At 43.2% G+C, this 15213-nt stretch overlaps 1 protein-coding gene across 1 annotated transcript in view; it reads right to left on the minus strand.

Moving 5' to 3' along the window:
• The window catches only part of Cep85 (centrosomal protein 85kDa), a 31269-nt gene extending 17176 nt beyond the window's left edge, over nucleotides 1-14093 (minus strand). The window contains exons 1-5 of the mRNA XM_013035908.1: nucleotides 13944-14093; nucleotides 7781-8472; nucleotides 6970-7103; nucleotides 5576-5693; nucleotides 4255-4440 (exon numbers count right to left, since the gene is read on the minus strand). Of these exons, the coding sequence (XP_012891362.1) occupies nucleotides 4255-4440; nucleotides 5576-5693; nucleotides 6970-7103; nucleotides 7781-8398 (1056 nt within the window). The 5' untranslated portion in view covers nucleotides 8399-8472; nucleotides 13944-14093. The remainder of the gene's footprint in view (nucleotides 1-4254; nucleotides 4441-5575; nucleotides 5694-6969; nucleotides 7104-7780; nucleotides 8473-13943) is intronic.
• Nucleotides 14094-15213: the final 1120 nt, after the last annotated feature.

A 15213-nucleotide genomic window follows, 5' to 3' on the forward strand; every position in this document is an offset into this window, starting at 1 on the left:
GCTAGCCTTGAGCTGAAGAGCTGAGGGACAGCACCCAGGCCCAGAGTTCAGACCCTATGACCAGACCCCCCCCCAAAAAAAAGAATAAATCAACAACAAAATACAAAGAAGCTCAGAAAGATGTGGGAATGTGGCTTAGTGGTGAAATACATGCCTAGCATGCGTGAAGCCGGTTCAATTCCTCAGTACCCCCAGAAGTGGCGCTGTGGCTCAAGTGCTAGCCTTGAGCAAAAGAAGCTCAGGGGTAGTGCCCAGGCCCTGAGTTCAAGCCCTGGGACTGGCCAAAAAAAAAAAAAAGAAAAGAAAAAAGGAGCTCAGGGACAGTTCCCTGGCTGTGAGTTCAAGCCCCGGGACTGGTTAAAAAAAAAATAGGGGCTGGGGGTTTAGCCCAGCGGAAGGGCACCCGCCTGGCGCGCACAAGGCCCTGGGTTCGGTTCTCAGCCCTAGGGGAAAAAAAAAAATAGCTTTCTGTTTGCAGCCTCCCCACTAAGCAGGAAGATGCATACTCTTCTAGAGAGACTGAAATAAGATATCCAGAAACTGACAATTGAGAGTTCCCACATGAAAAGAGCAGTCTATGTCTAATGAGCTTGTAGTAAAGTCCACCAGGCAAGTCCCAGTGAACCTAGAGCTTTCATCCAGTTGTTTCTTTTGTTGTTTTTTGTTTTCTTTTTTGTAATTCAGGGCTTTTAACTTAGGGTTCTGCATATTCTGAGTAGGTAAGCACTCTTACTACTTGAGCTATACTCCCACCCCGTAAAGCTTTTAAGCATTTTTTTTTTTAGATAGTCTTAACACATTTTGCCTGGGGCTGGCTTCAGACCACAATTCCCCTGGTCTCTGACTTCTAAATAGCTAGACTAACAGATGCTGGCAGATGTAACTTTTCTCTCAGAATGGCTTTGATTGCACCACCTCCCGAGTAGTTTGGATTACAGGTATGAGCCACCATGCCTGGCTCATCCAGCTTTACTTTTTTTCTTTTGTCTGTCGTGGGGCTTGAACTCTAGAATTGCACACTGTCCCTCAGCAATTCAACTCAAGGCTAGCACTCTACCTTTTGAGGCACAGCGCCACTTCTAGCCTTTTCTGCTTATGTGGTACTGAGGAATCAAACCTAGGGCCTTATGCATACAAGGCAAGCACTTTACCACTGAGCCACCTTCCCAGCCTTTCATCCAGCTTTTCAATGCTTCATCCTTAAAATATAAGTGCCATTCATTCAAGGTTTGCCAAGCCTAAAAATGAAGGACACCAAAACAAGAATAAATGTATATATGTATAAGCAAATACAGACGTCACAAAGAACACCTATGAAACCAAAGGATGTCTATAATTTATTAAGTATAAGAAAACCAGGCTAGGAATGTGGCCTAGTGGTAGACTGCTTGCCTAGCATGCATGAATCCCTGGGTTCGATTCCTTAGTACCAAATAAACAGAAAAAGCAGGAAGTGGTGCTATGGCTGAAGTGGTCGAATGCTAGCCTTGAGCAAAAAGAAACTCAGGGACAGTGCCAAGCCCTAAGTTCAAGCACCAGTACTGCGGGGAGGGGAGGGAGGGGGAGGGGGAGGGAAGGAGGGAAGCCAGGTACCCATGGCTCACACCTTATAATCCCATCTACTCAGGAGGCTGAAATATGAGAGTCTCAGTTTGAACCTAGTATGGGCAGAAAAGTCTGAGATTCTTATCTCTAAGTAACTATACAAAAGCCAGATGTGGGACTGTGGCTTGAGTATAGTAGAGTGCTAGCTTTGAGTACAAAAGCTCAGGGACAGTGCCTAGGCTCTAAGTTCAAGCCCCAGGACCAACAGACAGACATGGACAGAGACACATAGACACACAGACACACACATAAGAATGCAAAAAGTCAGGCGGCCAGTGTCCAATGCCTGTAATCCTAGCTATTCAGGAAGCTGAGATTTGGAGAGTTAAGGTTCAAAACCCAGTCTGAGCAGAAGACTATGAGACTCCATTTACAACTACCCAGCAAAAAGCCAGACTAGTGCTGTGGTTCAAGTGGGAGAGCACCAACCATGAGCAAGAAAGCTAAACAATAGAGTTCAAACCTTGGTACCAACATGCACAGATCAATAAAAAAAAGTATAAGGAGACACATCATTAAAAAATACAGAGGTGCCAGGTACTGGTGGCTTATGAGATCTGAGGATCCAGGTTCAAAGCCAGCCTGGGCAGGAAAGTCCATAAGACTCTTATCTCCAATTAACCACCCGGAAACCAGAAGTGGTACTGTGGCTCAAGTGCTAGAGCTGTTAGCCTTGAGCTGAAAAGCTCAGAGATAGCACCCAGGCCAAGAGTTTGAGCCCCATGACTGACAAAAGACAAAACAAAACAAAAAACAGAAAAAAGTTGAGGAAGGATACCTATGTGGAATGAGATGGGGCACAGAATTATAGTTTTATTATAAATAAGTTGGTAGTTAATTACAATGCTTTTTCCCCCCTTGGTGTTGGTTCTAGGGCTTGAACTCAGGGCCTTGGCACTGTCCTGAGTTTTTGTGCTCAAGGCTAGTGATCCACCACTTCAGCCCTACTTCTAGGTTTTTAGTAGTTAATTGGAGGTTAAGAGTCTTACAGACTTTTCTGCCCAGATCAGCTTCAAATCATAATCCTCAGATGTCAGCCTTCTGAGTCTCTAGGATTTCAGGCATGAGCCATGGGTACCTGGCCTTAATTTCCTTTTAAAGGATATTAGCTCCTTGCTATGCCAATGATACCAGTAACACCTGGGACATTGTTAGGAATTCAATCTTTCAGGTGCTTGCCTTCTCCTAGAACTATTAAAGCTTGATCTAAATTCTTAAAAGTAATTGATTAGCCAGGCGCCAGTGGCTAACGCCTGTAATTCTAGCTACTCAGGAGACTGAGATCTGAGGGTTGTAGTTTGAAGCCAGCCTGGGTAGGAAAGTCTCCATGAAACTCGTATCTCCAATAAACTACTTAGAAAAAGCTAGAAGTGGCATTGTGGCTCAAGTGGTAGAATGCTAGCCTTGAGTACAAAGACGCTCAAGGACAGCGCCTAGGCCCTGGTTTAAGCCCCAGTACCAGCAAAAAAAAAAAAAAAAAAGTAATTAAGTGTAGTCATGCACACTGGTAGTTATCAGCTTCACAAGTGGCTGAGGCAGGAAAACCACTAAGTCCAATAATTTGAAGCCAATCTGGGTAATATAGCAAGACCCTGTCTTTAAAAAAAAAAGTTCTAGCAAGGCACCAGTGACTCATGTCTGTAGTTGTAGCTACTACTTAGAAGTCTGAGATCTGAGGCTCAAGGTTCAAAGCCAGACTAGACAGGAGAGCGTATGAGACTCTTATCTCCAACTAACCATCAAAAAGCTGTGTCTCAAGTGGTAGAATGCTCAAGCCCTGAGCTCAAGACCAGGGCGCGCACACACATGCACGCGTGCACACACACACACACACAATAGATCTGAGAAGCTTTAGTTGATCTGGATGTAAGGAATAAACATTACTAAACTAGTTCCTTAAGAAGATGTGTGTTCTAATGCCAGGTGCTGGTAGCCCATGCCTGTATTCCTAGCTCCTCAGGAGGCTAAGATCTGAGGACCTCAGTTCAAAGCCAGTCCTGGCATTTAAGTCCATGAGACTCTTGTCTCCAATTAGCCACCAAAAAAACAGAAGTGGCACTGTGGCTCAATGTGGTAGAGCACTAACCTGAGCTGAAGAGATCAGGGATAGTGCCCAGGCCCAGAGTTCAAGACCCATGACCAGTGGAGGGGGGGGAGGGAGGACAACAATAACACGTTTTTAGAGATAACTGTAACTTGGAGGAATAGAACCAAAAGATTTTCACTAGCTTTCCCAGTAATGACCAATCTCGCCCTAAGACAATTCTAACTAGCTGTATGCATAGAATCTCTTACTTTTCAGGTAGAATGAGAAGAAAACAGATTGAATGGAACAAATTCATAAACATCTTACAACACTGCCATCTGATATGACTGTCCAAGCTGGTTTACCACCTGTCAGCTGGCAGCAGATCACAACCCAACCTGGGAGAGTGAGGTCTTATACAACTTTCCTGACTGGTAGCTGTGTGGAGATAAAGTAATTCTCATTCTAGTAGATAGATCCTGAGTGAGAAGTCAATGTAGGGTCTCACCGAACTGGCTTCTCCTGGTTCCAGACACAGGGCCAGAAAGAGTCTAGGTTGTTGGCAGAGAGGGCTGACTGCCAACTCCTTTGTGGTTTAGAGAGCCATCAGCTCCACAGCTCACCCTTTCTTCCTGTTTCTTCCCCTCCTCTGAATGCTTCTGCAGTGTCACTTTAAGAGACTCCCTGATGAGCTGTATTTCAACTTCTGAAGAAGACAGTTTCTTTTCAAGCTCCATCTTTTCTTTGTTCAAGGCTTCTGTCTTCTGTGCAAATTGTGCACGTAAGAAAGTGTTCTCTCGCTGCAATTCCTGCCAAAAAGATGCTTAATAAATAAAATTGTTCCCTACTCATATGGTCCTATTCACTTTATATATTTCCCAGAATGCTTCAAAATCAAATAAAATCTTTCTCTAGTAATATCCTCAAGCAGTACTTCTCAAGACGGGTCCTAGGACAAATAGCATGAATATCACTCTTTGCTAGAATTTGAAAATGCCAATTTTGGGAGCTTAGTATAAGACTACTGAATCAGAAATTCTGGGGATGGAGCCAGCCTGGGCAGGAAAGTTTGTGAGACCCTTATCTTCTAGTAACCAACAGAAAGTTGGAAATGAAACTATGGCTCAAATGGTAGAGCACCAGCCTTACCAAGACCTAAGTTCAAGCCCCAGTGCTGGTGTGCGCATGCATACACACAAACAAACAAAAAACATCACCTAATACTAGGACCTTACTATCTACCTTTCTTTTAAAATATATCCTGACACTAAGGCATGTGGACTTTTGCCTGGTTCTTCACTCAAGCCCCCTCACAAGGACACAGCAATGAGTGTTTTATAAATTAGATATTTACTTTTTTTTTTTTTGGAGAGGGGCAGTTCTGGGGCTTGAATTCAGGGCCTGTTCACTGTACCTAAGACTATTTGCTTAAGGCTAGCATTCTACCAGTTGAGCCACAGCTATACTTCTGACTTTTTGGTGGTTAATTGGAGGTAAGAGTCTCATAGACCCTGCCTGGCTGGATTTGAGCTATGATCTTCAGATCTCAGCCTCCTGAACATCTAGGATTACAGATATAAACCACCCGTGTCTAGCAAGAATTTATTCTCTAAGGGACTCACTGGATTTTTTTTTGGTCAGCCATGGGGCTTGAACTCTGGGCCTGGATGCTCTCCCTCAACTCTTCAGCTCAAGGCTAATGCTCTACCACTTGAGCCACAGCACCACTTCTGGTTTTCTGGTAGTTTACTGAAGTCTCAGAGACTTTCCTGCCAGGGCTAGCTTTGAACCATGATCCTCAGATCTCAGCCTCCTGAGTAGCTAGGATTACATGTGTGAGCCACTGGCACTTGGATTTCTTTTGTGTCTCTTGGATATTTAACAGTGGACAAGGAAACCCTGGGATTTGACAAGTGGGTTGCTGTCTTGGCTGCCAATGTTTACCTGTAGTCTCAGCAAACAGACATCTCCAAAGGGGGCAGGGCGGCCTAAAAGGGCACTGTGGACTTGAAGTTCACTCTCTCGTACTTTCTGTTCCAGCTGAGAGATGTGTTTCCTCTGTCTGCAAAAGCCAGTGAGAATCAGAACTGAAGTCCCGGCACTAACCCCTTCACAACATTAGCCCCTTTCCTTAGACAGATGGGTAACAATCCCGTCTATAAAAGAAAAACACCTTAATTTTGAACTTTATGTATTGCTGGAGGAGGAAGAACAAATAAGAAAACAACTGAGGAAAAATCAGGAGCAAGCTGGGCATTGGTGGCTCATGCCTGTAATCCTAGCTACTCAGAAAGCTGAGATCCTAGTTCTAAGCTGAGATCCTAGTTCCAAGCCAGGGCAGGAAAGTCTATGAGATTCATCTCTAATTAGCCACAAAAAATCCAGATGTGGAGCTGTGGCTCAAGTGGTAAAATGCTAGCCTTGAGCAAAAAAGCTCAAGGATAGCATCCAGCCCCAGAGGTCAAGCCCAAGGACTGGAGCAGCAACAAAAACAAAGGAGAGTGAGAAGTTGGGGCTGGGAATGAAGCTTAGTGGTACAGTGTTTGCCTAGCATGCATGAAACCTGCAGTTTGATTCCTTAGTACCACAAAAATGGAAAAAGCTGGAAGTGGAACTGTGGCTCAAGTGGTAGAGTACTAGCCCTGAGCAAAAGGGAGCCAGGCGCCAGTGGCTCACGCCTGAAATCCTAGCTACCCAGGAGGCTGAGATCTGAGGATCGCAGTTCAAAGCCAGCCCAGGCAGGAAAATCCATGAGACTCTTTCCTCTAATAAACCACTAGAAAGTGGTGTTGTAGCTCAAGTGGTAGAGCACTCGCCTTGAGCTGCAGAGTGCAGGGACAGCACCCAAGCCCAGAGTTAAAGCCCCACGACCGACAAAAAAAAAAAAAAAAAGCTCAGGGACAGTGCCCAAGCCCTGAGTTCAAGCCTCAGGACTGGAGGGGAAAAAAAAGGAAAAAAGTAAGTGAGAAGCAATACTTATCTTTATCAACACTTGTTCAGTGGGGAAGAACATTTGCTTGCTGGCTCTATAAAAATCTTCAAATCACTTGATTCATGATGGGAAGACAAGCTTCTTGTTAGCTGATCTCAACCCATTTTCCCATATTCATAATGTATACAGCCCACAAATGATGTTTTAAATATCCAAATGACTCTTGAGAGCAAAAAGATTCCCCACCCTTGCAAAGAGTCACAATCAACCTAACCCTACCACAAAAGCAAGGCATGGGCCTAAATGACAGAGGGGAACAAGGAGAGGGGTTATTGGACTGCCCTTTGGAAGATTCATTGAGTGCCCTTAGTGAAGTCTGGCCTTGCAGTCCCACTAGCCACCTTACTTGTCAATGAGGAGTTCCTTTTCCTTTAGAAGGTGCTCATTGCTATTCAAGATGCTAATCCATTGTGCTGGCTCCAAAGTGGGCAGTAAAGGAGCAAAAGCAGTAGGATGGTGGCAGATGGCTCCATTCTGAAGCTAGAAAACAAATAGGAAGGAGGGATTTGATCTTGACCCACACGCACCTAAAAACACCCGAGCAATATACAGCTAGGTCTAGCGTCAAGGCTGACTTTGGTTCAGCCTGATAAAGCCAATGCTTATGAAGTAATTTTAGCTCTGATGCATGACTGGAAAGAACTTAGGCAGGGAGATTTCTGCCAACTAAACACTCTGCTCAGAAAGGCTCTAGTTTCTAAGGTCAGTTATCATTTATTATCTTGCAACAGGGGCAAATCAAGAGCTAAGATGTCCTTACCAATCAGTGAAGGAGAATGTGCCCTGCTCCCTTCCTTCCCAGTCTTTAGCAGCACAAGGACTTAAAGAAAACAAAAGTGGTGTAGTGAAAAGAATATAGAAGTTGAAAGATGATTTTAAACCTTAGCCTTGCCAGCTTTGTGACTCCATAAGTTTTAGTCTAAGAACTTGGTAAGTTACTTTATTAACCTAATCAGGTGCTAAGAATTAAATTCTGCATGTGACACTATCTAGTCTAGTGCCTGGATAATAGTTCAGGCAACCAGTGTTAAACTACCAGTAGATTCAATAGCCACAAGCACATAAATCTTCATTTCCTGTATACAAATCTCTTCTTCACAAGTGTTTTCTTTATAGAATTACAACTTTTAAGACAAAGGCTGTATGAGGGTCTCTACCTGCATTTGCTCCATCTGTAAACGTATCAATTCCAGCTGTTGTCGACAAGTACTGAGTTCACAAGATTGTTCTCGAGGATGCCAAGGATCAGGATTTGGTTGCCACACTGGAGAGGACAGAGGCTTGGAGAGCCCAGGAGCTGGCTGGATTCCCAAAGGGAGCATCCCACTGCTGCTAGACTGTGGTCCATGTCGATCAAATACTGCTCCGCTGCCTGGTGCCTTCTTGGCCTCAGGCAATACTTTGTATAATTCTTTGTTTGTGTCAGATCTTGAGTTGTGGAAGTGGACTCGATAGTGAGGATCTGAATAAAGTGATTCGACCACAGCTGACTGATTGAGGGTAGACTCCATGTTAGGAATATCAAACTTCCTCATCTCTTCCTCTCTTTCATGGCCAACTGCTGGAAACCAGGATTGTTCAATGCCATTTTCTCCAGTAGCACCACAGAGATACATGAGATCTCTTGATAGGCCTGGAGAATGTTTCACTGCACCAAAGTCTCCATTTCTTGTCATCCCCACACTTTCAGCCAACCCTGACAAAGGGAGTTTAGAAGAGGGTGCAGCAGGTGTAGAATTGGGCTTCGCAGGAGAGGTCCCCAAAGTAGAAGGCATCACATGGGCTGTTGGGATGGTTATATGGCTCTTGATAGGCTGGAAAGAAGTGCTGCCACTTGAACTGCAAAAATCTGTGGAAAGAATAGTTTCCATAAGTCAAAGTAGAACAGTAGTGTTGTTGTGCCACACACTGTTCTCTGCCCAGTCTCAGACTGGGTAGAGAAGATGCTGACATTACAAGTATCAGGCAGGACATAGCAACCTGAAAGATGTGTCTTCCAAGATCTCAAATGTCACAAGTCACAACAACAAAAGGCAACAATGGCTTCACCTTTAATTTATACTATGTCCTGTGTATTTCAATTTGAAAAGAAACATCTTGCCAGTCAAGAAGCAAAGCTGAACTTTAGAAAAATCAAACAAACAATAACAACAACAAAAAATGGAACCTAAAAAACAAAAATCACTTACTTTAAGGGAAACAGACTAGGTCCTACTCTTCTGGAAGTTGGACAAGTCTAAACTATAACATAATCTAATAAAAACATTCTTTCCAAGGGGTGCCAAATTCTGTGACTTCCAAAAGCTACCCAGTGAAAAGGAGCTAAGAATCTCACTCTCTGAAGAACAAGGAGAGCTAGTCAGTCCTGCTCAGTATCCAGGACAGGGAGCACAGCATCTGAGTCAGGATTGTTCTCTCCCACACCCTAGACCTGACTGCCTGGATATAGGAAGCTATTCTTAGTAACTCTCAAGTTTCACTCCAACACAGTGAGCAGGCTGAAGTGGGTGCACACTAAAACTTCTATTCCATATTTTCCCTTTCATTTCCTCCTTACACAACTGTGATTTTAACTTTTCTTTCAGACTAGATTTATGTTCCTTTGGCTACTGTGTGGCCTTGGAGACAACTTTCTGATTAGCCCTGCTGCAAAGGTTCCTATCTTTATTTCCAACTTTCAAATACTACTAGGAGGAGGATTACAAGGTCACAGAACTCATGTGACATTTAAGTGGACTACTAGCAAGCAAGATGGAAATGCCAGGTCATATACCTGGGTTTAAATCTTTTTTAATTTTTTTTTTTTTGGTCTGGTTGTGGGGCCTGAACTGTGGGCCTGGGCACTGTCCCTCAGCTCTTCAGCTCAAGGCTAGCGCTCTACCACTTGAGCCACAGCGCCACTTCTGGCTTTTTTTTTTTTTTCTGCTTATGTGGTGCTGAGGAATCGAACCCAGGGCCTAATGCATGCAAGGCAAGCACTCTACCACTGAGCCAACTTCCCAGCCCCTCTTTTTTAATTTTTTGTGCCAGTCTTAGGGCTTAAATCCAGAGCCTGGGAATTGTCCCTTAGCTCTTTTGCTGAAGGCTAACACTCGACCACATAAGCTATGGCTCCATTTCTGGCTTTTTTGCTGGTTAACTGAAAAGTAAGAGTCTTAGGGACTTTCCTCGGATCTCAGCCTCCTGAGTAGCTTACAAGCATGAGCCACCAGTGCCTGGCTAGCTTTTTTTTTTTTTTAGTCCAGTTGTGGGTCTGAACTCTGGACCTGGACGCTGTCCCTCAGCTCTTCAGCTCAAGGCTAACGCTCTACCACTTGAGCTTTTTTCTTTTTGCTTATGTGGTGCTGAGGAATCAAACCCAGGGCCTCATGCATGCAAGGCAAGTGCTCTACCACTGAGCCACCTTCCCAGCCCCTAATTTTTTTTTTTTAGTTTTAGTTTTCTTATTGTTATTACAAAGATAATGTATACAAAGGGGTTACAGTTATATAAGTCAGGTATAGAGTACATTTTTGGACAATGTCACCCCTTCCCTGACTCCTATTTTTGGTTATTGTTGTTGGTTGTAGGGCTTGAAATCAGGGCCTGGGCACTGTCACTGAGCCTCTTTCTGCTCAAGGCTAGTGCACTACCATCTGAGCCACAGCATCATTTCTGATTTTTAAGTGGTTAATTGAAGATAGGAGTCTCACAGGGACTTTTCTGCCTGGGCTGTCTTCAAACCATGATCCTTAGGTTTCAGCCTCCTGAATAGCTAGGATTATAGGCATGAACCCCAGCACCTGGCCTACCTATTATTTTTAACAGGCAAAAATAAATAAATAAATAAGTATGCCTGGCACCTGTGGCTCATACCTGTAATCCTAGGCAACTCAGGAGACTGATATCTCAGAATCATGGTTCAAAGCCAACCCAGGGAGGAAAGTCCAAGACCCCGATCTCTAATTAACCACCAGAAAACCGGAAGTGGCACTGTGGCTCTAAGTGGTAAAGTGCTAGCATTGAGCAAAAGAGCTCAGGGACAGTACCTAGGCCCAGGTAGAAGCCCCATGATTGACCACCCCCCCCCAAAAAAAAAATGTCCTGAGTCCTTTCTTTTCAATTATGCCTAGCACTTTTCCAAATCAAGCACACTGACCACAGGAAGGGGTATTACAAATTTATCTTTTTTCTCCCTACCACCTCAGACAGAGCCCACTCAATGAAAACAGAAGCCTTTTCTGGAATTATATAAGTATAGAGTGTTTACCATCCTCTTACTAAGCAGCTACTTAAGAACACGGATAGCTGGGCATAGTAACTCAAGCCTGTAATTCTAACTACTCAAGACACTGAGATCAGAAAGATCAAGGTTCAAGGCCAGCCTGGACAAAAAGTTTATGAGACTCCGATCTCAATTAATAAAAAGCAGAGTGTAATGGCATGCATTTGTCATTCTAGTTATATTAGAAGTGTAAATAGCTATGTAGTATGTATCCTTTTGTCTGGCTTTTTCTTTTTTACCTAACACAATATTTTTAAGACTTTTTAAGATATTTTAGGAAGCCGGGTGCTGGTGGCTCATGCCTGTAATCCTAGCTACTCAGGAGGCTGAGATCTGAGGATCACGGTTCAAAGCCAGCCCAGGCAGGAGAGACTATGAGACTCCTATCGCCAATAAACCACCAGAAAACTGGAAGTGGTGCTGTAGCTCAAGTGGTAGAGCGCTCGCCTTGAGCTGAAGAGCTGAGGGACAGCACCCAGGCCCAGAGTTCAAGCCCCGCGACCGACAAAAAAAAAAAAAGATATTTTTAGGGCTAGGAAGGTGGCTCAGTGGTAGAGCGCTTGCCTTGCATGCTCAAAGCCCTGGGTTCGATTCCTCAGCACCACATAAGCAAAAAAGAAAAAAGCCGGAAGTGGCGCTGTGGCTCAAGTGGTAGAACGCTAGCCTTGAGCTGAAGAGCTGAGGGACAACACAGCGCCCAGGCCCCCCAAAAAAAAGATATTTTTAATTGTCATCCAATTGAAAGCATGTTTTAATATCTGACTTATTTTACTGCCAAAGCATCAGTTGTAAACATTTAGATTGTTTCAACCTAAGGCTGCTATGAACATTCATGTACAATCATTTGTGTTGATGTTTTCCTTTCTTTTCTTTTTTCTCTTTCTCTCTCTCTTTCTTTTTCCTGGTCATGGAGCTTAAACTCTGGGCCTGGGTGCCCAGTGATGTTTACCCTTCTTTAGGAGTATAATTATTGGTGGGGAAGAAGGGTGTGGAGATGGGAAGTAATAATAGTAAAGGGAAACAAAGGAGGAGGCAACAATGCTAGGTAAGAAATGTACTCATTACCTTGCTCATGTAACTGTAACCCCTCTGTATGGTATTTTCACAATAAAAAAATGTTAATGCAAAAAAAACCCCATAAAATTATTAGCAGGGCGCCAGTGGCTCACACCTATAATCCTAGCTACTCAGGAGACTGAGTTCTGAGGATCATGGTTCAAAGCCAGCCTGAGCAGAAAAGTCCATGAGACTCTTATCTCCAATGACCCACCACAGAACCAGAAGTGGCACTACGGCTCAAGTGGTAGAGTGCAAGCCTTGATCTGAAGAGCTCAGGGACAGCACCCAGGCTCAGAGTTCAAGCCCCATAAGTGGCAAAAAAAAAAAAAAAAGAGAGTATAATTATTGATTTACAAAGTATCTTCAATTTAACCTTTTTCAGGAACTGCCAAATTTTTCCAAAGTAACTACATTTTAATATCTTATTAAAATATATATAAAGGTTCTAGTGTCTCTAAATTCTCACCAAGATTTTTTTTGTCCACCATGAGGCTTGAACACTGTCCCTGAGATCTTCTGCTCACTGCTACTTTGTTTTCTGGTGGTTTAATAAGAGTCTAATGGACTTTCCTGCATGGAGGGACCAGGGGGGGGAAGGTCGTGTGGGCCAGCAGCTTTGTACCAAGATTCTCAGATCTTAGCCACCTGTGTAACTAGGATTACAAGTGTGAGCCACCGGCCCCCAGCTATGAATTGTTATTTTTAATTACACTCATTCTAATTGCTATGGAGTATATGCTTTTAAATGACACCTGATAAAAGTGCCAAAGTGATTCGCTTTTGTGACTGTAACATGAAAATAATATTTCATGAAGAGTGTTAATGATGTAACACAGAAAAACTGAAAGAACACAATAAGCAATAACTAATATAATCAGATCCACTGCTCTCTAAGTACAAAATATCCTGGTGAAGTATGACCTGACATTTAGTACTTAAGTGTAAAAACAAGTAGAAGACCATGGTGCAAGTGGCTCACATGGGAAATCCTAGCTATTCAGGAGGTTGAGGTCTGAGAACTGCAATTCAAAACCTGGCCAAGAAAACCCATGAGACTCTTACTTCCAACAAATCATCAAGAAAAAAAGGAATGGAGCTGAGGCGCAAATGGTAAATGGTAGAGTGCTAGCTTTGAGCAAAAAAGCTCAGGGAGAGTTCAAGTCCCAGGACTGGCCAAAAAAAAAAGGAGCTAAAACCTCTGAAAGTTATCTTCCAAGAGGAAAGGGCTGGGAATGTGGTTTAGTCCTAGAGTGCTTGCCTAGCATGAAGCCCAAGGTTCAATTCCTCAGTACTATATACACAGACAAAGCCATAAGTGGCACTGTGGCTCAAGTGGTAGAGTGCTAGCCTTCAGCAAAAGAAGCTCACAGACAGCGCCTAGGCCCAGAGTTCAAGCCCCAGGACTGGCAAAAAAAAAAGACTAAAACTGAGAATTTGTAAGATAGGGAATATTGAACAGGCAGGATTAATTTGGTAGAAGGAAATACTTTAGGCCAAGCAGTCTATCAGAAAGCCACTACCTGACTTATGTAACTATAACCCCTCTATATCTCACCTTTACAAGAAAAGAAAAGAAAAGAAAAGAAAGCTGGGGTCTGGGGGCTCACACTTGTAATCCTAGCTACTCAGGAGGCTGAGATCTGAGGATCACAGTTCAAAGCCAGCCTAGGCAGGAAAGTCCGTAACACTCTTATCTCCAATAAACCACTGGAAGTGGAGTTGTGGCTCAAGCAGTAGAGTGCTCTCCTTGAACTGTAGAGTGCAGGGAGAGCGCCCAAGCCCAGAGTTCAAGCCCCATAACCGACCAAAAAAAAGAAAGAAAGCCATTTCAGGTAGGATAAATAGAAGAACCAGAAATGAAAAAGAATGCAGTGAGAAGAATCAGACTCCATGAGTGAACAGACTGACCTTAAGTATGTTCTGTAAATGACAACACACTTAGAATTCAATCCAAAAACAAAAACATATTGGTAATCAAATCATTAATCCAAACTTACCTTCTGCAATATCTGAGCATGATGTCCCAATGGCTGTGTCCCCACTGTCAGCTATACTTGAACAGCGGCTGAAGCGGCTCCGAAAGGCTTCTGAGATAACTGGGGTCTGCCATTCAGTCCCCACAGAACTGCCCTTCTGAATCACACTGGAACCTGAAACAAGAGTAATTATCTACATGTATATGATGCAGTTCAATGAGATCTTTTTTTTTGATGCTGTTACCAGGGCTTGAGCTCTTGCTCAGCTTTTTCACTCATGGCTAGGTGCTCGACCACTTGGGCCATGTTGCTAGTTCAGCTTTTTTCTGGCTAACTGCAGATAAAGTCTCATGGAATTTTCTAACTTGTCTGGCTTTTAACTATAATCCTCAGATCTCAGCCTGCCAAGTAGCTAGGATTACAGGTGGGAGCCACTGGTATTTAGCTAATGAGACTGTTTTGAAAAGATCATTTAAACTATGAGAGAATATAACATCACACCTTTTTCTCTTTCCTATGTTCATTTCAGCAACTCTGAGCCACTTAACTTTATGTGAAAATATCATGAGGTGTTAAGAATATCCAGGAACAGAAATAAGGCCTACCCTGAGTAGTGGAACACATATACACAAAGATCATATTTAATACCAAATACTACTTACAGAAACCTAGAAGCAACAATACTTTATAAATATACTCTAACCTCTCTATGCAAGAACTCTACCACTGAGCCACATTCCCAGACCAATCCAAAGAATTTTTAAGGTTTTACCTTGATGGCAATGCAAAGAAACCACTTACTTTGATGGCAATGCAAAGAAATTACTAAAATTTCTAAATAGGTTAAGACAATAAAGACTAAGATTGACTTTAAAGCTTGCTGTATGACAGCCAGTAGGTAGGAAGTGTTCAACAGATACATGACTTAGTAATAAAAGACTTATATTCAAATCCTATTTTGTTTTATTTTTGAGAAACACCTTTGTTTGAATGCCCTAGATCAAGGTGACCACCTTCAAACATTCTAGTAAAAAGGCCTTTGCTGACTGATCCCTGGTAGTGAAAAGTGAGGGCCTACACTGTTGAGAACAGCATGGGCTGCCTCTATCTATAACCAAACTAGGCTGTCTGGTGACTCAGGTTGATGTACTATGTGGTTCAGAACTATAAAGAAAAGAACAGATTGGGCAGGGAAGGTAGCTCAGTGGTAGAGCGCTTGCCTTGCATGCATGAGGCCCTGGGTTCAATTCCTCAGCACCACATAAGCAAAAAGAAAAAAGCCAGAATGGTG

Source organism: Dipodomys ordii, unplaced genomic scaffold, assembly GCF_000151885.1.
Source record: "Dipodomys ordii isolate 6190 unplaced genomic scaffold, Dord_2.0 Scaffold6, whole genome shotgun sequence".
NCBI classification, from domain to species: Eukaryota; Metazoa; Chordata; class Mammalia; order Rodentia; family Heteromyidae; genus Dipodomys; species Dipodomys ordii.